Source organism: Crotalus tigris, unplaced genomic scaffold (assembly GCF_016545835.1).
Source record: "Crotalus tigris isolate CLP2741 ecotype Arizona unplaced genomic scaffold, ASM1654583v1 scf7180000019840.826796, whole genome shotgun sequence".
Lineage (NCBI taxonomy): Eukaryota > Metazoa > Chordata > Lepidosauria > Squamata > Viperidae > Crotalus > Crotalus tigris.
The window spans coordinates 319,576-343,001 of record NW_024097735.1 but is presented as its reverse complement, the minus strand read 5'-3'; the positions used below and the strand labels follow the sequence as shown (position 1 = coordinate 343,001).

At 42.4% G+C, this 23,426-nt stretch overlaps 1 protein-coding gene and 1 pseudogene across 3 annotated transcripts; one reads left to right on the top strand and one right to left on the bottom strand.

The window, feature by feature from the left end:
• Positions 1 to 957: 957 nt before the first annotated feature.
• On the bottom strand, positions 958 to 11,335 carry LOC120317817 (annotated as a pseudogene).
• Positions 11,336 to 12,421: 1,086 nt separating this feature from the next.
• LOC120317818 (gastrula zinc finger protein XlCGF57.1-like) lies at positions 12,422 to 22,682 on the top strand. Of its 3 annotated transcripts, none has more exons than XM_039364721.1 (5): positions 12,422 to 12,760; positions 14,487 to 14,610; positions 14,771 to 14,853; positions 18,931 to 19,057; positions 20,765 to 22,682. In XM_039364721.1, the coding sequence occupies exons 2-5, from the start codon at positions 14,487 to 14,489 to the stop codon at positions 22,246 to 22,248; spliced, it is 1,818 nt and encodes a 605-aa protein (XP_039220655.1). In that variant the 5' UTR covers positions 12,422 to 12,760; the 3' UTR covers positions 22,249 to 22,682. The 3 variants fall into 3 exon arrangements, with proteins under 3 accessions (XP_039220655.1, XP_039220653.1, XP_039220652.1); XM_039364719.1 differs by having other exon boundaries at positions 12,422 to 13,182; positions 20,768 to 22,682; XM_039364718.1 differs by having other exon boundaries at positions 12,422 to 13,182.
• Positions 22,683 to 23,426: the final 744 nt, after the last annotated feature.

Here is a 23,426-nt window from a genome sequence, read left to right as displayed (position 1 = left end):
CTGTGCAATTAATACAGTACTGAGTTTTGTGTCAGCTGCAGTCAGTACAGGTAGTCCTCGACTTACTTTATTTAGTGACCATTTGAAGTTACAATGGCACTGAAAAAAGTGACTTAAGACCATTTTTCACACTTATGACTGTTGTAGCATCCCCATGGTCACTTGAATAAAATTTGGATTCTTGGCAGCCGATTCATATTTATGATGGTTGCAGTGTCCCTGTCATATGATCCAGTTTTGTAACCTTCCAACAAGCAAAGTCAATGGGGAAACCAGATTCACTTAACCTTGTTACTAATTTAACAAATGGGCAAGAAAATGTGTAAAATGGGGCAAAACTCACTTAATAAATGTCTCACTTAACATAAATTTTGGGCTCACTCTGTGTATTCCCTCCACCATTTTATCCAAGTAATTTACCAAAATATTAAGATTACCATGCCCAGGACAAATTCTGTGGCAACTCACTTGATATGTCATTCATTTGATGAGGAACCATTAATGCAGTGTTTCTCAACCTTGACAATTTTAAGGCATGTGGACTTCAACTCCCAGAATTCCACAGCCAGCATGGAATTCTGGGAGTTGAAGTCCACATGCCTTAAAATTGTCAAGGTTGAGAAACACTGCATTAATGAATATACCGTACCTTGAATACATGAATTCACCTGCCATCCAGGCCATTATCAATTAGCTTGCTAAACAGAATACTTTAGGCAACTTTGTCAAATTCTATTCTGAAATTAAAATAATTATGTTGAAATCAATTTCCATAATCCACAAAATTCCCAATAAAAACTACAAGTTTGACAGAAGCACTACTATTTTCAAGGTAATTACTGATTGCTTCATGATTTGTGCTAGGATCTTTTCAAGTACTGATCTGTGATTGTCAAGAGAAAAATAATGTTTTATCCCAAAGCTTTTGAACTTTCCATACATTTGTGCAGGGATCTCTTAAATCAATGTCTTGTTTATTTCTTGTCATAGACAAAAGTTGTATACAGTGCACAATGCAGCAAGACATAGGAATAACAATGTTATAATTTTAAAATAAATAGCTAACAGCTTTCTAATATGAAAATGACCTGCCTACTCCTGTTGAAAACTCTTATTTTCCTTATAGATATCAGGACTAAATCAAATGTTTTAATTTTTTTAGGGATTTCTGAGCAATTATGTGCTAAGAGAAATAGTGCATTATCTTTCATAATTAACCAGGACGATTGAATTAACTCCAAATTTTATAAGCATAAATCTGTGCACAACCTTGAAAAGCTCTCCTTGAATAATACATTTTAATGTGACAGAGGTGGAAGTGCACGATTGGGAAGAATTCATGGCGCCTCGGTTTAATTAATCTAACTCAACTATGGTTGTTAATTTTGGCAACTGAATGAAATGAATGAATGAATGAAGTCAAACTGACATTTAGCTTTTGCTTCACTGCCTCAGTTCAAAGAAAACTATTCTGCTTTGATTGAGTTTCCTCCATGTAAGTCTGATGAAGTGGAAAAATAAGGTGCCCACTGATATTGAAGCTTTTTCCCACTGTCCAGATTCTTATCTGCCTCTCAAGATGGAGCGTTTCCAGACCCTGTGCAATTATATGGTTATTCCTATGTGAATCCTTTTATGGGTTCTAAGGTGCCTGTTTTGACTAAAGCTCTTTCCACACTCTATACATCTATATGGTTTCTCTCCTGTATGTATTGTTTCATAAGGCTGGTGCTCTCACGGAACTTCTTTCCACAAATCACACACATATATGGTTTTTCCCCAGTGTGGATCCTTAGATGAGAAGTAAGAGTACTGTTCATACTAAAGCTCTTTTCACAAATAGGACATGTATATGGTTTCTCCCCTGTGTGGACCCTTTGATGGGAAGTAAGAGTACTGTTTGTGCTAAAACTCTTTCCACACACTAAACATTTAAATGGTTTCTCTCCTGTGTGTGTTCTTTGATGGGAAGTAAGAGTGCTGTTCATACTGAAGCTCTTTCCACACACTGGACATTTGTACGGTTTCTCCCCAGTGTGCATTCTCTGATGGGAAGAAAGATCTCTGCTCTGAATGAAGCTCTTTCCACACTCTCCACATTTATATGGCTTCTCCCCTGTGTGGATCCTTTGATGGCAAGTAAGATTGCTGTTCCTACTGAAACTCTTTCCACAGTGTGTGCATTCATATGGTTTCTCCCCTGAATGAATCCTTCGATGTGAAGTTAGTTCTCCTTTCTGAATAAAGCTTTTTCCACACTCCACGCACTGGTATGGTTTATCCCCGGTGTGAATTCTTTTATGTTGTATAAAATTACTGTTTCGACTAAAGCTCTTTCCGCAGTCCATACAGTGGTAAGGCTTCTCCCCTGTGTGTATTCTTTTATGTTGTATAAAGCTACTGTTCTGACTAAAGCTCTTTCCACACTCCGTGCACTGATACGGTTTCTCCCCAGTATGGATCCTTTGATGGGAAGTAAGTTCTCCTTTCTGAATAAAGCTCTTTCCACACTCTGTGCACTGGTATGGTTTTTCCCCCGTGTGGATTCTTTTATGTTTCATAAAGCTACTTCTCTCGCAAAACCTTTTCCCACATACCACACATATGTATGGTTTCTCCCCTGTGTGGATCCTTTGATGGGATGTAAGAGTACTTTTTAGTCTAAAGCTCTTCCCACATTCCGTGCACTGATACGGTTTCTCGCCTGTGTGGATCCTTTTATGGTGACTAAGTAGACTCTTTCTGCTGAAACTCTTTTCACATTCCGCACACTTATACGGTTTCTCTCCTGTGTGAATTCTTCTGTGCTGTAGAAAACTACTGTTCTGACTAAAACTCTTTCCACACTCGGTGCATTCATATGGTTTTTCTCCAGTGTGGATCCTTTTATGAGAAATTAGGTAGCTGCTGCTGCTAAGCCTCTTTCCACACTCAAAACATTGATACGGTTTCTCTCCAGTGTGGATCTTCTTATGAGAAATGAGATAACTACTGCTGAAGCACTTTCCACATTCAAAGCAATTGTAAGGTTTCTCTCCTGTGTGGATCCTTTTATGGCAAACAAGATTACTGCTGCTGCTGAACCTCTTTCCACACTTCAAACATTTATATGGTTTCTCTCCCACCTGGTTTCTGTCACGGGAAGTAGGATGCCTGCTCAAACTGAAATTCTTTCCACATTTTAAAAATGTACAAGGTTTCTGTTTTGCATATAGCTTTTGATGTAAGATTACAGGAAAGAAATTTTTCACACTTTTCACACGCACTCGATGGTCATATTGGTTCTCTTTAGTCTGAGTTCTAAAATGTTTGTTTAAATCAAATTTAGATTTGTCTCTCTTGCCACATCCTGAATATTTTCCCTTTCTGTTTTCTTTCTGATCTTGCTGGGTCAGGAAGCCATGGATTTTGGCATCCAGAAAATTAGAGGACTTCTCCCCTCCATCCTTTGAGTAGCTTCTCTCTTGACATTTTGGCTCCCTTTGATTTCCAAGCATCACTTCTTCCACTTCATGCTTGAGTGTTTGCAATTGCAAAACTTCTGGCTTATTGTAAATCTCATTCTTCTGTCCGTCACCTGTTGGGAATAATAGAAAACAAAGGTCCAAGTAGAAATGTAGCAGAAAGTGAAACTGTGAAATTCAATGGTGAAAAAAGTAAGGTTCTGCATTTAGGCAAGAAAAACCAAATGTACAGGTATAGTATAGGGGGTACCTTGCTCAACAGTAGTAACTGTGAGAGGGATCTTGGAGTTCTAGTGGACAGTCACTTAAATATGAGCCAGCAGTGTGCTGCAGCTGCCAAAAAAGCCAACACAGTGCTAGGCTGCATTAACCGAGGGATAGAATCAAGATCACGTGAAGTGTTAATACCACTTTACAATGTCTTGGTAAGGCCGCACTTGGAATACTGCATCCAGTTTTGATCACCATGATGTAAAAAAGATGCTGAGACTCTAAAAAGAGTACACAGAAGAGCAACAAAGATGATTAGGGGACTGGAGGCTAAAACATATAAGGAACAGTTGCTGGAATTGGGTATGTCTAGTTTAGTGAAGAGAAGGACGAGGTGGGACATGATAGCAGAGTTCCAATATCTGAGGGGCTGCCACAAAGAAGAGGGAGTCAAGCTATTCTCCAAAGTGCCTGAAGGTAGGACAAGAAGCAACGGATGGAAACTAATCAAGGAGAGAAGCAACCTGGAACTAAGGAGAAACTTCCTGACAGTTAGAACAATTAACCAGTGGAACAACCTGCCTCCAGAAGCGGTGAATGCTACAACACTGGAAGTTTTTAAGAAGAGACTGGACAGCCATTTGTCCAAAATTATATAGGTTTTCCTGCCTGAGCAGGGGGTTGGACTAGATGACCTCCAAGATACTTTCCAACTTTTTTATTATTATTATTATTATTATTATTATTATTATTATTATTATTATTATTATTATTATTATTAAGAGAAGCAACGTAGAGCTGAGGAGAAACTTCCTGACAGTTAGAACAATTAACCAGTGGAACAACCTGCCTCCAGAAGCGGTGAATGCTCCAACACTGGATGTTTTTAAGAAGAGAATGGACAACCACTTGTCTAAAATGGTATAGGATTTCCTGCCTGAGCAGGGGGTTGGACTAAATGACCTCCAAGATCCCTTCCAACTTTATTACTATTATTATTATTATTATTATTATTATTATTATTATTATTATTATTATTATTATTATTAAGAGAAGCAACCTAGAGCTGAGGAGAAACTTCCTGACAGTGAGAACAATTAACCAGTGGAACAACCTGCCTCCAGAAGCGGTGAATGCTCCAACACTGGAAGTTTTTAAGAAGAGAGTGGACAGCCATTTGTCCGAAATGGTATAGGGTTACCTGCCTGAGCAGGGGTGTTGGACTAGATGACCTCCAAGCTCCCTTCTAACTCTATTATTATTATTATTATTATTATTATTATTATTATTAAGAGAAGCAACCTAGAGCTGAGGAGAAACTTCCTGACAGTGAGAACAATTAACCAGTGGAACAACCTGCCTCCAGAAGCGGTGAATGCTCCAACACTGGAAGTTTTTAAGAAGAGAGTGGACAGCCATTTGTCCGAAATGGTATAGGGTTACCTGCCTGAGCAGGGGGTTGGACTTGATGACTTCCAAGGTCTCTTCCAACTACTACTACTACTACTACTACTTATTGTTATTATTATTATTACTACTACTACTGCTGCTATTTCTTTCCCAAATAATTGATCCCAGAGCAAAAAAAGGAGCTCCCTTACCCAAAGCAGCCACGTTCTGAGAATTCTCCAACATGACTTCCCTATGCAAGGCTCTTTGACAACAATCCAGCAGGGCCCATTCCTCCTCTGTGAAACTCATGGCTACTTCCTCAAAGGACACAGAACGCTGAAAGAGGAAGAACATTTTCCTTAACAGATAGCCCTGGAGGAGGACATGTTAAATTTCCTCTTATTTCATAAAACTAAAATACACGATTTTGCAACAGCACTCGCACTTGGGACTTATATACCACTTCACAGTGCTTTTACAGCCCTCTCTAAGCGGTTGACAGAGTCAGCATCTTGCCCCCCAACAATCTGGGTCCTCAATTTACCAACCTCAGAAGGAGGGAAGGCTGAGTCAACCTTGAGCTGCTCAGAATCAAAGTCCTGGAGTGAACAGCGAGTGAGCCTGTGGAGCAATGCCCACTTTCTTGCACTGATGGAATGACTACAAAGTTGATGACGGTATTCCAAAGTACACGGGATTATTTCAATTTATATGATTCAGCTACACCCAGGAGGCAGACTAGCAAAAGAGGTCCCCTTGGAGAGTTTCTCGCTGGCCCAGAAAGCATCACAGATGCTTAGGGGAGCAGTATGCCCCACCTCTATCTGCCTGTATAAGCAAATCACAGGGACTTTAGACAACACACAAACAGGGTAGGAATTTTTTCCCTGTTAACTATTCAAATCCTTGGAGACAATGATGCTCTCTGAGCTGGGTTGTTTTCTTGCAGACGTTTCATGACCCAAACTAGATAATATCATCAGCACGACATTATTTTCCTTTATTATTATCCTGAAGGCAAACTTGGAAACCCTAAGTGACTTCACCGACATTTTTTTTTTTATCTCGCAGCTTTTGTTACTTCTTCATAGTGTGACCAAAACATTTTTACGGTATGAAAGATTTAGCTTATGACGGTGAGAATATTTACATGGGAGATCGGTATTTCACATTATTACCTCATAAAGGAATTTGTCCTACACTTGTAGTGGTTTCTACGCCATACTTTACTTCACTCGTTCCATTCTTAACTGGCTTTGAGTACAGTAGTGGCCAAAATTGTGGAAAACCTTTTGGGAAATGTGTATATAGTAGAAATGCCACCTTTGGTTAAGTTTCCACCATTTTTTTCTTCTAATTTCTTTATAACTGTAGCCTTGTTCACTTAATAATTCTATTTTACATCGCTTTCTGGGTAACCAGTCAACTCTTTGCACCATTACTTTAATTTTATTACGTTTTACAAGCTCACTAAAGGAAAGAACACAAAAAACCCCAACCAACTTGATAGCGATCACATAACACACTGACAAATGTCCTCCCCTCAGCTTCAATACATGACATCAATAACTGAATCCTACTGTGATCCGATTGGCTCATTGCCAAAACAAGATGACACCCGATTGGCTCTCTAAACACTCACTCTCACTGACTACAATCAGATGAAGGAAAGCTATCTGATATCAACTTAAGCAAGTTGTGCTTCCTTTTTCTGGTTATTTGGCTATAACCTTTCATCGAATACAGTACAGATAATTGAACAAACTGTGTTGCATTACATTCTTGATTAAATTATATTTCCATTGATATATAATTTTATGGTACTACTCCAAAAGAAAAGTGGTCTTATTAGCCATCAAACCTCAAAAATACATTTTTCCCAAAAGGTTTCCACAATTTTAGCCACTACTGTACTTTCACAATATGCAAAACCATTTTATATTTTTACACCTGTTTCAGATGCTGGATTTTGCGTTTTCACACCAACCCTGTATAGCAAACCAAGACGTGCGAGTGTGGGATGAGAAGAACAAGACACTCCATCTTGCCAAAGAACTGGCCATAATCTGAGTCTGGGGGAGGGGGCGTATGGTTCCATTCTCTGATGAAACTTTCCCTACCTGAATTGGGGGCATAGCTGCTGTTTCTGATCCATTACAAAGAGGAGACGTTTTGGGGATTTCTAGTAATGCCTTTCCATACCCTGTGAACAAGAGAAAAAATGGGGGAAACAGACTGTTTTAAAGTCTTGTGAACAAGCTCTTAGGAAGCACTATATACAAAAGCCATCCTCATGCACAAGCCTAGTGTCAAGCTTCGAAGAACTCTTTATGCCGTTTCATCTATTACCGCTTCTTAGCTTGCCTACAGACTTGGGGAGGAGTGAATGGAATGCAGACTTCAGATAGCGAGCTGCCGGTCCGTGAGAACCAAGGACTGAGAACTACAGTAGTGGTCAAAATTGTGGAAACCTTTTGGGAAAAGTGCATTTTTGAGGTTTCATGGCTAATAACACCCCCCTTTTTGGGGGGAGTAGAACCATAAAATTATATATCAATGGAAAGATAATTTAAATCAAGTATATAATTGTTCAATTATCTGTACTGTATTCAATGAAAAGTTATAGCCAAATAACCAGAAAAAGGAAGCACAACTTGCTTTTGTTGATATTAGGTAGTGTTCCTTCATCTGATTGTAGCCAATGAGCATGAGTGTTTAGAGAGCCAATCAGGTGTCATCTTGTTTTGGCAATGAGCCAATCGGATCACAGTAGATTCAGTTATTGATGTCATGTATTGAAGCTGAGGACATTTGTCAGTGTGTTATGGGATCGCTATCAGGTTGATTGTTTTTTTGTGTGTTCTTTCATTTAGTGAGCTTGTAAAACGTAATAAAATTAAAGTAATGAGAAAAAGAGTTGACCTGTCGCCCAGAAAGCGATGTAAAATAATATTATTAAGTGAACAAGGCTACAGCTATAAAGAAATTTGAGGAAAAATTGGTGGAAACTTAACCAAAGGTGGCATTTCTACTGTACACTTTTCCCAAAAGGTTTTGACAATTTTGGCCACTACTGTAAATACTTTCTCTCATAAAATTTAATTGGATAATGTGACCTGCTGTACTGAGGGGAGGGAGACATCTATGCTTTTAATATACCGACTTAGGCGCCAATTAACTAGACCTGATTTTCCTTTCACCTGTGCTGAAATGACGTACTCAATAAAGTTGTGCATTACAGATTGGATCGTCTCAGCCGTGCTTACTTCATTGGGTTCATCAGTCAGAACCTCGACACACGGGATCTGGTGCTAAAGAAGCTCAGTCTCAATGCCTTCAAAAAAAGACCTTCTCTTACCTGACAAAGTGACAATAGTTGGATTATCCTGGGAGACCTTCCCAAAGAGTAGTTCCTGAGAGGAACTGAACAGATCTCCCCTTCCTTTGGGATGCCTTGTGATCATTTCCATCCATGGCTCCTCCACCTGAAAGACCAGTTGTCAGTTAGTATTAGAAGGCCCAATGAGATGTGATGCTGGCTACCATATTGCCTGCGTTCAAAAAGGAGTTGGGCCAATTCATGAGTATCAATACCTATTAGCCTTTATGGCAGTGTGACTGCCTCTGAAAGCCATCTGCTAGGAGAGTAGTGGGCTTCCTTGTGTGGTTGGCAGGCTACTGTGAGAAGAGATTGCTGGACTAGATGGGCCAGAGGTCCAATACAGCAGGCCACTGTTTTACATTTTTATTTATATCCTCTTTATGATGGACATAAAGGGCGGAATGGTGACTTAGCTGTCAAAACACTGGTTCAAGACTTGGGAAGAAAGAGAGTTAGAATAGCACTAGCAATAGCACTTAGACTTATATACCACTTCACAGAGCTTCACAGCCCTCTCTAAGCAGTTTACAGAGTCAGCCTATTGCCCCCCAACAATCTGGGTCCTCATTTTACCAACCTTGGAAGGATGAAAGGCTGAGTCAACTTTGAGCCAATGAGAATCAAATTGCCAAACTGCTGGCAGCTGGCAGTCAGCAGAAGTAGCCTGCAGTACTGCATTCCAACCACTGCGCCAACACGACTCTTACAAACACATAACAAACACATAACGGAAGATGTCTTATCCTCTGCCTTCAATTTGTGTGTGTGTGTGTGTGAGAGAGAGAGAGAGAGAGAGAGATAAAAATAGTCTGAGATTTCCCCTTCTCTGGAATTATCTGGTAGCGTAAACAGAACCATTTGCCTAAATAAAAAATCTCCTATTATACATTCAAAGAAAGATTGACTAGGCACTTAAGGAAGCACGGAGATTGCTAGACACATTATAATCCTGTTGCAGTTACAAGGATGAAATTCTCTCACCTGCTTCATGTCCAGCTCATTGTTTGCTGCTTGACTCAAAAGAAAGCCTTCAGCCAAAGCCACCGCCTGGGAACAGGACTCAGCTCTGCACTCCCTGACCCAGTTCTCCATCTCTGGAGGCAGGATGGCCAGGAACTGCTGCAGAACCACCAGATCCAGCATCTCAGCTTTGGTGCTCCTTTCTGGCTTCAGCCATTGATGGCAAAGCTGGTGGAGTTGGCTGCAAACTTTCCGGGGTCCCTTGTCCTCCTGGTAGCAGAAATTCTGGAAGCGCCAATGCTGAACATCTGAATTGATAGTGCTCTCATAAGGGGTCTCCTGGCTGGTTGTTTCCCAAAATTCTCTACTGTTTCCAGTTTGAATGGCAGGAGAGTCTTTTTCTGCTCTCAGTCCTGCTGACCTTTGCATATCTATTTTTATTGTTTCTGTTCTAACGCACCTCCAAGTAGAACCAAAAATTCCCTAGTCTACAGATCAATGTTTAGTCGCAATGTCCATATTTTACAGGAACAGATTTGGTTGTGATTTATTTTCGATTCTAGACAAGGAGTCACTTCAAAAGCAAATTAACAGAGTCGGCTCTCGGCGAGATGAGCGGCTTATATATTTCATAATAAATTTTAAAAAGCAAGTTAACATACTTGCCTATATTCCAAAGAAGGCAAATGACCAGCTGTCTGCAAGGAGTATAAATCCTTCCATTCCCCACCCTCCAGTCAGAGCTGAAGAGGCTTCTTGGATGAGAAGCAAAATGTCTTCAAAGAAAAACAAGAAAGTCCAGTTGCCTCGTAATAAAGCACCTTTGGGACATACATTTCAATCTGAACATGAACTGAAAAACAGAACAAAACAAAAATCAGAATAGGGGAGAAGTGCAGTCCTTGCAATCCAATTGCAAAGAATCATAATGCTCTTGCTTGGAGATCTTTGTCCCATCGGATCGTCTCATTAAAATCCCTCCAGAATGAAAATCCAGGAAGATCTGCAATCAACAGTCTTTTTTCAGTCTCTCTCCTCTCTTCCATGAAAATAAGCTGGTTTATTCAGCTACTTCTTACCGGCACTCTTGTGTTCTAGAAGGTTTTTGATAGAGGGGCTCCTCTCCACAAACTATTCTAAGATCCAAATCCAGCCTCTCCTCCAGGATTTCCAACAGAGAAGGATCCCCACCCCATTCCTAACACCTGATCCCTGGAGAAGGCTGGAGAGCCAGTCAGCCAACGCTCCTTCCCTTCAAGTACAAGTAGTCCTCGACTTACAACCATTCATTTAGTGACCGTTCAAAGTTACAACGGCACTGAAAAAAAGTGACATGATCATTTTTCACCCTTACGACCGTGGCAGCATCTGCACGGTCATGTGATTTACATTTGCACGCTTGACAACCGATTCACGTTTATGACAGTTGCAGCGTCCCAGGAGCCCCCCTTTGCGACCTTCGGAAAAGCAAAGTCAATGGGGAAGCCGGATTCACTTAACAACCGTGCTACTAACTTAACAACTGCAGGGATTCACTTAACCCTTGTGGCAAGCAAAAGCCATAAAGTGGGGCAAAACTTTCACTTAACACGTCTCGCTTAGCAACATAAATCCCGGGCTCCGTTGTGGTCGTAAATCGAGGACTACCTGGTATAAGCGGGGAAGACCCTTTCCAAGTTTGCTGGATCGCAGTCGGGGAGCTGCGGGTGAAGCCAGATAAGAGCTTTCCCTGCCTGATGGGGGCATCCCCTTCCTCCCCTTCTCCTACCGGGGGACAAAAGGGTCTCCCTTCTCCCCAGTCACCACCCCCTTCCCGGATTTCCAGCGATCTGAGGTTTCGTTTCCTCGCTTGTTGTTCCGGGATGAGCGACTGCAACTCGTTCGCGGATCCACGCTTGCCCTTTCCTTTCCAGGAAGGGAAGAAGGCCGAGCATAGCGCTTCTTCCTAGAGAGGCGAGACGCTCTAGGAAAGGATAACGTCCGAAGAGAGCTGAGCATGCGCCGTAGAGCTTTATTCATAAAGCTCGAGAGGAGACTGGAAGTGAAAGTCGCCTAAAGAAACCCCCCCCACCCTTGCCTCTCTAGGAAGAGGCGCTCTCTCACCCTCATCCCCAGGCGCCACCAGACAAAGAGGGCGAGGGGCTTCTCTTTGCCAGCAAAAATCGAGGAAGCCTGATTGCAAATGCCACCCCCCCCAAAAAAAGGGGGTTTACCAGGAAGGCTGGACTGTTGAGTGTTGGGAGGGGGATCCCTTTGCCCCCAGCGTGCAAAGAGGCGGGGAAGCATCATCCGCGTTGACTAACCTGCAAGATCCCCGGCTGGATCTCAGCAGCTGCAGCGATCCGGAGAGATTGGAAAGAGCCTGCGTCCTCGCTCCCCAAGTCACCCCATTCCTGATCCTGGAGGGTCCTAGAAGGGACTGGTGGGAATTCTGGATGTTGCGTTGCTCAAGACAGGAGACAAATGGACATTTGGATTGCGATTCTTTGTTGTTTTTTTCCCCCTCTTGGAATTGGGAAGAGGAAGGCATCTGATCTTGCCTGTGATGGCTCTTATGTGAAATAGTAAATCATAAAGGGAATGTTTATGAGGTTACTCTCTAATCTAGAGTTATTTTGATTTAAAGCTGAACTGTTACCAATTAAAGCGGAATTAAGGAGAAACTTCTAACGGTGAGGACAATTAACCAGTGGAACGACTTGCCTTCAGAAGAAGGTCCCGTCCAGCTCTGATTCTGATCAGACAAAAACATGAAGAACAGTTGGAGGAACTGGATATGGCTAGTCTAGAAAAAAGGAGGACTGGGGGGACATGATAGCAGTATTCCAATATTTGAAAGGCTGCCACAAAAAGGGGGGGGGTCAACCTCTTTTCCAAAGCACCTGAAGACAAGACAAGAAACAACGGATGGAAACTAATCAAGGAGAGAAGCAACCTGAAACTAAGGAGGAATTTCCTGACAGTTAGAACAATCAATCAGTGGAATAAACCTGCCTCCAGAAGTTATGAATGCTCCAACACTGGAAGTTTTTAAGAAGAGACTGGACAGTCACTTGTCTGGAATGGTATAGGGTCTCCTGTTGAGAAGGGGGTTGGACTAGAAGACCTCCAAGATCCCTTCCAACTCGGTTATTCTGTTATAGATGTTTATGCGGACCTGTTTTGCAAGGGAGGGGGAATTACTGCTGTTAAAATATGTCAATAGGCAACCGGGAGCCATGCTAATGGTATGCTGTCCAGGGCGATCAGATTAGAAGAACTCCAAGATCCCTTCCAGCTCTGTTCTAATTGATTGAAAGTCATTTTGTGGAGGCAGAAAACATTTACACTATTTTGAACTACACTTTACCAGGTAGAATGGAACTCCAGCGGTCTTCAGGGAGAGGAGTCGGTGAAGCCCAGGAACCTGTCATTTGGCCTGGAAGCAGAGGGGACTTTGGGGGAAGCAGCAGCCCAAGAGGCCTCCCTGTGGGGGCCCACAGCTCCGAGGCTGAGTGCCAGCACTTCCACAGCTGCCACCCCCGGGAGGCCGAGGGGCCCCGGGCACTCTGCAACCGCCTGCACCGTCTGTGCCGTGGGTGGCTGCGGCCCGAGTTGAGCGGCAAAGCCGAGATGCTGGACCTAGTGGTGCTGGAGCAGCTGCTGGCCCTGCTGCCCCTGGAGCTGGCGGGCTGGCTGCGGGAGTGCAGGGCGGAGAGCTGTGCCCAGGCGGTGGCCCTGGCTGAGGGCTTCCTGCTCGGCCCAGCTGCCTCCCAGGAGTTGGGAAAGTGGCAGGTGAGAGAATTTCATTATGGGAGCTTTCTAAGATGTAACAAGCAATGACCTGAATTCCTAAATTCTTTAAAGGCCTTGTCCGTCTTTTCTGCAACTATTCTCCTAGGTTCCTTTTTTTTTTTTTAAGATAAAAGGAAAAAAAGAAGTAATAGGTACATTGCACGGGGGCAAATTAGTAAAAAGAAGAATAAAAATTATACTAAAGACATTGATGCTATGATTTGGTGCTTAAAATGGAACTTAGCCTTGTTGTCAGTTGCGAAGTCGTGTCCGACCCATCGCGACCCCATGGACAACGTTCCTCCAGGCCTTCCTGTCCTCTACCATCTTCTGGAGTCCATTTAAGCTCATGCCTACTGCTTCAGTCACTCCATCCAGCCACCTCATTCTCTGTCGTCCCTTTCTTCTCTTGCCCTCAATCTTTCCCAGCATTAGGCCCTTCTCCAGTGAGTCCTTCCTTCTCATTAGGTGGCCAAAGTATTTTGAGTTTCAACTTCAGGATCTGGCCTTCTAAAGAGCAGTCAGGGAACTTAGCCTACATATCTGTAAATATGTAAAACTAAAAATTTAAATTTAATGAGCAGTTAGAGACTGGATGGAATACATTGCTCAAGTTGCCCTTCAGCGGCAGTCTTAATGTGCTTAGGATATGTGCCTTCCCCATAAAAGTATCACAATGTTGCTGTACCTTAACTGCCAGGCCAGTGGTCTCCCCATTGCAAGAGGCAACAGAAAACCAAGCTTGTCCTTAAATCTAAATCAAAATACTCCAGGTGGTAATAGCACTTACTTATATACCGCCCCATAGTGCTTTGCAGCACTCTCTGATCAGTTTACAATGTCAGCCTATTGCCCGCAGCAATCTGAATCCTCATTTTATTGACCTTGGAAGCCTTAGTCAACCTTGAGCCAGTCAGAATCGAACTTCTTGCGGTGAGCAGAGTTAGCCTGCAATACTGAATTCTAACCACTGCGCCCTCACGGCTCTAAACAGACCTAATTAAAACCACGAAGAAAGAAGGGCCACATCCTTGAAGAAACAAACCACAGTTGTCCTGTGGTTAGATGGGCTGCAAACAAATTTAATAAAGAAACAAAAGCAGAAGAGGAACTCGTAATCAGAATAAAAAGAGGAAATAATCAAAAGGGGCTCAGAGTCATGTAACAAAAGCAGCAGAGCGTTTAGCCAAATACAAAGAGGAATCATCAGCAGTTTGATTTGGGTTGGGGAGAAGGCAAGGCAAGGAAGCTGTTGCAGTCATGGTCATCAGAAAGTGGATCGTAAACCAGGCTGGTTTTTTTAGATGCAGGAATTGTTCGTGGAGGAGACCTCAGCAGGCTTCCAGGGAAGAGGAGATCAACCCGGTCCTTCTCAAGAGGTTTTCAGGAGGATCTCGCAAGAAGGCCCACCTCAAGTCACTTCCCCATGTAAGTGAAGGCATCTTCTGAAAGCCCAACCTCCTTCTATAGATGATCTGCTTTGGCCTTGAAATTCTAGGCCTGTCTCCTTTTGTTTATTGTGCATTCCCAGATCTTATTCACAGGCCCTACAATAATCTGTTTCCCCTCCCATTTCTCTCCTTAACAGGCCAGGGAAGAACATCCATGGAAACCCGTGAAATGGCACCTGTTTGTGATGGAGCAAAAGTAGCAGCTGTGCATCCACCTCAGGTAAGGGGTGGAATCCCAACAGGGGACTGTTTGGTATGGGGCGCAGTGCACAACCTGTTCCTCAGTAAAAGACGGCATGGAGGCCAAGCTTCAGTGACCTATTCATACTCAGTATAGTATACCCCCTTCAAGACTGTTGTTGAGCTACAAAGAGAAAATATACAAGCTGAGAGGCTGGTATTGTAATAAAGAAACGCAATTTATTGTTGAGAGAAATTAATGTTCTTTTTTTTTTTACTTTTACCTGAGGTAAATTAATACAGGTAATGAGGTAATGTCCCCCGCCTTATGACCACAGTTGAACCCAAAATTTCTATTAATAAGCAAAGCAGTTATTAAGATAGTTTTGCCCCATTTTACGACCTTTTTGCGGTGGTGGTTAAGTGAGTCGCTGCAGTTGTTAAGGGAATGACACCATCAATACGTGAATCCAGCTTCCCTCATTTACAAGGCCACACTTGGAATACTGCATCCAGTTTTGGTCACCTCGATGTAAAAAAGATGTTGAGACTCTAGAAAGAGTGCAGAGAAGAGCAACAAAAGATGATTAGAGGACTGGAGGCTAAAACATATAAGGAACGGCTGCTGGAATTGGGTATGTCTAGTTTAATGAAGAGAAGGACGAGGGGTGACATGATAACAGTGTTCCAATATCTCAGGGGCTGCCACAAAGAAGAGGGAGTCAAGCTATTCTCCAGAGCGCCTGAAGGCAGGACAAGAAGCAACGGATGGAAACTAAACAAGGAGAGAAGCAAACTAGAACTAAGGAGAAACTTCCTGACAGTGAGAACAATTAATCATTGGAACAGCCTGCCTCCAGGAGCGGTGAATGCCCCAACGCTGGAAGTTTTTAAGAGACTGGACATCCATTTGTCTGAAATGGTATAGGGTTCCCTAACTGAGCAGGGGGTTGGACTAGAGGTCCCTTCCAACTTTATTATTATTATTATTAGTAGTAGTAGTAGTAGTAGTATCTTTTATTCATTAAACATGAACCTCAGTCAACTGAACATTCAAATTGGCTGACGCTGATGGTTGACACGGGTTGCTACCAGCATCCTAGGTGTCAACCAGGTATCTCTTTAAAATATAAAATGTTCCGAGTAGTGCAGTTTTTTGTAACATTGCTGGTGTTATTGCAGGAAGCTGCAGTTTCTTGATGTATTTTGCAAAGTTTTTGGACATAGTTTTCAGTGCCCCGATGACAATGGGTACCACTGTTACACGTTTCATCCATAATCGCGCAGTTTCGATGGCCAGGTCACGATATTTCATCATTTTTTCCAGTTGTTGTAGTAGTTATTATTATTATTATGGATCATCGCACAGTCAGCCAGATGTTCAGACTGAATTTGGCATTTTATTACTACTACTACTGCTACTAGTAGTAGTAGTAGTACTACTACTACTACTATTATTATTATTATTATTATTGTTATTGTTATTATTATTATTTCTCATCACAAAATGGTATAGGGCTTCCTGCCTGAGCAGGGGGCTGGACGAGAAGACCTCCAAGGTTCCTTCCAACTCTTCTATTATTATTGTTGTTGTTGTTGTTACCACTTTGCTTGTCGGAAGCCAGCTGGGAAGGTTACAAATGGTGATCACACGATCCTGGGACAGTGCACATGTCAGTTGCCCAGGGCTGGAATTTTGATAATGTAACGCCATGGGGATGCTGCTACATCGTAGCTTCAGTCACTAAATGAATGGTTGTAAGTTGAAAATTACTCGGGGGTAGGATGAGAGTGCTTTGATGACACAGCAGATCAATCAATGAGTCATCTCCAGAAGTTGTGGGTGCTCCAACACAGGAGGGTCTGTAAGAAGAGATTGGGCAACTATTTGTCTGAAAAGATTTTTCTGGGTTGGACAAGAAGATGGTGCAAGGTCCCTTCCAACTCTGTTGTTTTGTTATTCTAAGAGCCTGGTTCAAATAGCAATATTTGCTCAGCAGTAACACAGAAGTAGTTTGGCAGTGCTGCATTCTGATATATATATATATATATATATATATATTGAATGTCCCAAACTAGCTTTGTTTTGCCCCATCCTCATACAACGAAGAGTTTCAGGCAACAAAACCTGAAACAATTTATTGAACAAAGCAAGTAAACACTTTTAACTACACATTAGAATATGGACAAGATAGATAGCGATAAAAAAAAGACAGGCAGATTAGTAGCTATATTAACAGTAGACATGTGTGAGGGTGAAGGTTCGTTCTCTGAGCTTGTGGGTTGGTTTCCGAACGTTTCGTTACCAGGCTAGGTAACAGCTTCGGCGTTTAAGGGGGATATCAATGTCAGGGTTCCTCTTCTGTATAAGGGCTTCAGGTGTGGATGTGTTGAGTGAGGGTCAGGTGTGAGTCATCAGTGAGAGGCTTGTGATGGTTCTTGTGATGGGGAGATTATATCAGGTGAGGATAATTGGGAGGTGAACTGCTGGAGGGAGGAGGGGGCTTGCGTGGTTGAGTATTCATCCTGTCTCTGGTTGGCTGTGCGGTTGATTTGAATTCTGAGGGGTTCATAGGCTGGTTGTAGGTCAGTGTGTCTGTTGATGGAATGGTTTGTGGAGTGCCAGGCTTTGATTAACCTGCGAGCGTGGCGGGTGGTAGTGTGGCTGGTGATTTTTTTAAAAAACTTTTATTAGATTTTCTAGGATTAGGGATAAAATGGGGTCAGGATTAGGGTTAGGGTTTAGGCTGGGGTTGGGGTTATCCCCCAGTAACATTTTCAATATTTAGCAAACCAAATATTGTCTGGGTACATATATTTAAATAACAATAATTAATATAATAATAGATAACAAAAGTAAATACAATTAGTTATAATAAACAGTATTAATTAAACAATCCATAACCTCCTTCTTACTAATATGTATTCAGAATTACATATCACATTCCTTTCTCATTCATTTTTCTAGCCATTGATAAAAGTTATCCCATGTTCTAAGGTAAACTGAGTCTTCTTTCTCTTTCGCCTCTAAAGTCAATCTATCCATTTCTGCACATTCTAAAATTTTCTTGATTAGTACTTCTTCAGTTGGTAAGTTTTCATTTTTCCAATACTGGGCAAATACAATTCTTGCTGCTGTTAATACATGTAGTATTAGATATCCGCTCTCCTTCTCATAGTTAGCTCCTATTATTCCTAACAAAAATAATTCTGGTTTAAAATCGATCTGTTTTTTAGTCATCTTCTCCAACCATACATGTATCTTAACCCAAAACCTTTTTGCTTTAGGGCATGTCCACCAGATGTGATAATAGGTACTTGGGCATGGCCAATGATTTTTGTGTTGCTCCAATCAAACTGGTGTTGTTTGATCTCAGTGTGGATAGAGATTAAGGATTGTGGCCTTTAACTGCCAGCTGGTGTTCATGGATCCTGGTTTCTAATTCACATAATGTTTGTCCCACGTAGAATTAGTTGTAATCGTTAACTGTTGAGATTAGACTGCTATTTTCTGGTATGGTCTAACCCCGGAAAGGGGCTGGGCTAAAACATCTATTTTAATCCTATAATTTTATTCTGTAATGAAATCAAATTTAATCAATAAGAAAAAACATAAAACAGTAGCAGAAATATAGAAGCCTATTCCCTTAAAAATCAACAACGTGAAGTACAGATTTCCTAAGTCAGTGGTTCTCAACCTTTTTAATGCCGCGACCCCCAACTGGTCGTAGGAGTCGAAGACTACTCAACCGGTCATAAGTCGAGGATTACTCAACTGGTGCAGCACCGTTTGCAGAATGGGACTTTTGGCGGGCTCAGCAGGGCAGAGACAGCCTGGACAATTCCTATTGGCTTTTGAAAGCCAATAGAATTAGACTCTATTCAAGAGAGTCTATTCTATTGGCTTTCAAAAGCCAATAGAATAAAAGGGAGTAGCACAGCTAAGGAAAAGGGGAAAAAAATGACTGCGTTGTTTGGCGACCCCTGTGAAATGGTCGTTCGACCCCAAATGGGGTCCCGACCCACAGGTTGAGAACCACTATCCTAAGTGGAAAAAAACTGCACTTAAATTGTTCCTGGGAATTGTCCGATACGTGATATTTTCTTCCACTTTCAGGGCTTCATATCCTGTGAGGAAGTGGCTGTGGACTTCACGGAGGAGGAATGGACGCTACTCAGTTGGAGCCAAAGAGCCTTGTGCAGAGAGGTCATGCTAGAGATTTCTCTGAATATGGCCGCTCTGGGTAAGACCCCTCTTTCCTCAATTCATTAGAGGTCTTTAGGGACGAGAAATCAAGGAACATATTTCTATGCATTGACCGAGGGTGGTGAGGACCTGGCCATCACATGAATTACCACTTTCCTAATCTCTAAAAATTAAACATGATCAAATGTGGTTGGTTCTAGGATGGGGAAATGGCTAAGACAGGGGTGGGCAACCTTGGCTCGTTTGTGACTCGTGGACTTGGCTAGCTCAGGAATTCTGGGAGTTGAAATCCACGAGTCACAAACGAGCCAAGGTTGCCTACCCCTGGGCTAAGATATCCAAAGTCTGTTGGCAAGGCCCACAAAGATAAAAACCGTCCAGGAAGAAGGTACCATAAGCCACTTGTCCATTGGCCAAGGAAACGACCTGTGTAAATCTGCGAAAACTACAAATAAGAACATTTTTTCTCCCCTATTTTATTTAGCTGGCTCAGGAATTCTGGGAGTTGAAGTCCATGAGTCATAAAAGAGCCAAGGTTGCCTACCCCTGGTCTAGTGGTTAAGGTACCAGACTAGAAACTAGGAGAGTGTAAATTCTAGTTCTGCCTTAGACACAAAAGCCCACTGGGTGACTTTGGGCCAGTCATTCTCTCCTAGTCCAATTCATTCCAGGTTTTTGTTGTGTGGAAAATAGGAGAAGGAAGCAATATCGTATGTGTATTCACTGCCTGGCTGGCTCAGGAATTCTGGGAGTTGAAGTCCACAAATCATAAAAGAGCCAAGGTTGCCTACCTCTACACTAGACCAAACTGGATGGACAGTGAATACTATTTATATGTTATTTATATGTAAGGATATAGGTCTGTACATATGTTGTATATAGTATGTTTTAAATGCATGCTTTGTATGTTTACACTTTGAGAGGAAGCAATGAAATTTCATTCTTAATGTGTGCCATTGTGCCCACAGGAAAAAAATGACAATAAAGGTTATCTAATCTAATTTCATGTACATTGTACTTTTACTGTATTGGTTAGATTAGCCCTTGTCCTCTGTTGCGTCATCTCCCAGAGTCCCGCTAAGTCACGGCTACTTAGGGGATCCTCTGTAAAAGGAGCCTTCCATCCTTCCGGGGTAGGTAAAATGAGGACCCAGATTGTTGGGGGCAATGTAAATATATATATATATACATTGCTTACTGGTGTACACCGCTTAGAGAGTGCTTGCACTTAAGGCGGTATATAAGTCTCATAAATAAATAAATAAAAATATTTTATTAATTTTCTATTTTTTTTTCAATCAAGTGCTTAATAGACACTGTGATGACTGAGTCCATTAGTAATTCCGTGGTAGAGGTAAGCTTCTTCATATTAAATCCAATATTACACCCTTCAATACATCCTCTCTTATTTATTTATTTATGAGACTTATATACCGCTTTAAGTGCAAGCACTTTCTAAGCGGTGTACACCAGTAAGCAATGTAGATATATATTTACATTGCCCCCAACAATCTGGGTCCTCATTTTTCCTACCTCGGAAGGATGGAAGGCTGAGTCAATCTTGAGCTGGTGAGATTTGAACCACTGACCTGCTGAACACAGTCAGCTAAAGTGGCCTGCAGTCCTGCACTCTAACTGCTGCGCCACCTCGGCTCTTGGCTCTTGGCTCTTCTTCTGGTAATAGACATTTTCCCACAATCCTTATACATTCTAACAGGAAGTTCTCTCTTCTTCTTTTTACAAGCAGGTGATAGGCAGAACAATGAGAATGACAAGCAGCCAAAGTTAGTACCACTGCAAACAGCCCAGTATGAAGCGGAAGTGATGTTTGGCCATCAAGGGGATCCAAAAAGCCGAGAGAAAAGCCACCCAGAAGATAGAGGAAAGAGGTCCCCCACTTCTCTCCCTTTTGAAATCCATCCATTCCAGATCCAGGAAGCTCAGATGGAAAACACCAACGGAAAATACGCAGGACGTGGCCAAAGAGAGAAAAATAAATTTAATTTGCATGAATATTGTAGAAGCCAGGCTAAAAGGAAGCAGTGTGGTTGCAGGCAATATGGAAAAAATGTTAATAGCTTCTTCCCTCTTGGCGCACCCAAAAAACTATACAGGAAACGCAAACCACATACATTTATCAAACTTGGGAGGGGTTTTAGTCTGAGCACGTATGGTTATTCCCGTGAAGAATTTCGCACAAAGGCGTGTAAGTGCGTGAAATGTGGAAAGAGCTTCAGTACAAATGGTAATCTCCGCCGCCATCAAATGATCCACACGGGCGAAAAGCCATATCAATGCGCGGAGTGTGGAAAGAGATTCATTGAGAACAGAGACCTCACTCGTCATAGAAGGATCCACACGGGAGAGAAGCCATATAACTGCCCAGAGTGTGGGAAGGCCTTCAGAACAAATGGTCATCTGACTCGCCATCAAATGGTCCATACAGGAGAAAAACCCTACAAATGCACAGAGTGCGGGAAGAGCTATATTGAAAACAGAGATCTTACTTGTCACAAAAGGATCCACACGGGAGAGAAACCATATAAGTGCAGAGCGTGTGGAAAGAGCTTTCCTCGGAACAGTGCCCTGATTGGCCATCAAAAAACCCACACTGGAGAGAAACCTTATAAATGCCTGGAATGCGAGAAGAACTTTATTAAGAAAGGACAACTCACTTCTCATCAAAGGATCCACACAGGTGAAAAGCCATATAAGTGTATGGAATGCGGGAAGAGCTTCAGTAGGAACAACAATCTTAGGTCCCATCAAAGGATCCACACAAGGGAGAAACCCTATGAATGCACAGAGTGTGGAAAGAGCTTTCTCTGTCACAGTGGCCTTTCTCGCCATCAGAGGAGACACACGGGGGAGAAACCCTATAAATGCACCGAGTGTGGGAGGACCTTCATTCAGAAAGGACAGCTTGTTTCCCATCAGAGGATCCATACAGGGGAGAAACCATATAAATGCACGGAGTGCGGAAAGACCTTCAGTAGCAAGAGCGCCATCGCCTACCATCAAAGAATCCACACCGGCGAGAAGCCCTACAAATGCACAGCCTGTGGGAAGACTTTTATTCAGGAAGGGCAGCTTGTTTCCCATCAGAGATTTCACACGGGGGAGAAGCCGTATAAATGCACGGAGTGTGGAAAGAGGTTCGGTAGTAGCAGTGCCGTTACCTATCATCAAAGAATCCACACCGGTGAGGAAGCCGAGCTTCGCACGTGAGGAAAGATCTTCAGGTAGAGCAATGGCCTCCCTTGCCATCACATGACCCAGACATAGAAGTGGGTGAGAGGAAGGCCGAGCATAAGTGAACTCTCCTCTCACTCCGCTTACACTCCATGCATGCCCAGATACGAGGAAGAGGAGGTCCTTTCATGGGATTACCCCAGTGGAGTTTGGTTGCCACAGTTGATGGCTAAAGGAATGCTGGAACTAAATATGGCGGCGTACCTCAGTAGATGGAAGAAGAAGAAGGAAGAACCACCGAGCTGTAGAAAGAGGTGAAAAGGGTGTGTGCAATTCGCAAAGTTATTTTTTAGCCATTCATCAGGCAGGAAAAGTCCATGGTAATGCTTTTGACATTTACCCCTATTTATGTGTGCCTTTAACAAAAGGGTAGGCAACCCTGGCTCTTTTATGACTCGTGGACTTCAACTCCCAGAATTCCTGAGCCAGCCATGAATTCTGGGAGTTGAAGTCCACGAGTCATAAAAGAATCAAGGTTGCCTACCCCTGCTTTAACATTTAATATAACCAGGGTAAATGAATTCCAAACTGCATGTCTCTCCTTCGGTCTACGTTGCCCAAATTATTTTTGTTCCCAATTTTGTACAGGTAACCCTCGTTTTAGCAGCCACAATTGAACCCAAAGCTTCTGTTGTTAAGTGAGACATTTGTTAAGTGGGTTTTGCCCCATTTTACGGCCTTTCTTGCCACCACGGTTGAGTGATTCGCTGCAGTTGCTAAGGTAGTAACCCGGTTGTTAAATAAATCTGATTTCCTCATTGACTTTGCTTCTCAGAAGGTCGCAAAAGGGGGATCACGTGACCTTGGGAGCCAACAACCGTCCTAAGTATGAGCTAGTTGCCCAGCGTCTGAATTTTGATCACATGATCAAGTGGATGCTATAAAGGTCATTAAGTGTGAACAGTCATAAGTCACTTTTTTACAGTGCCGTTGTAACTTTGCACGGTCACTAAATGAACTGTTGTACGTCAAGGACTAACTGGATAGATTTGTCAAATTCCATGACTGAATTTGATGATTTCTTGAACATGATGTGATGTATCCTTTGTCTAGGGCAGGGGTAGGCAACCTTGGCTCTTTTATGACTCGTGGACTTCAACTCTCAGAATTCCTGAGCCAGCCATGTTGAGGGGAAAGGGAGAGGTTTCCAAGCT

Bases quoted from the DNA above. Each gene is read 5' to 3' on its own strand.
- LOC120317818 (XM_039364718.1), top strand. From the start codon at position 12,766: ATGGAACTCCAGCGGTCTTCAGGGAGAGGAGTCGGTGAAGCCCAGGAA. The intron at 14,611-14,770 runs GTAAGTGAAGGC...TCTCCTTAACAG, and splicing joins ACCTCAAGTCACTTCCCCAT to GCCAGGGAAGAACATCCATG. The intron at 19,058-20,764 runs GTAAGACCCCTC...TCTTTTTACAAG, and splicing joins TCTGAATATGGCCGCTCTGG to CAGGTGATAGGCAGAACAAT.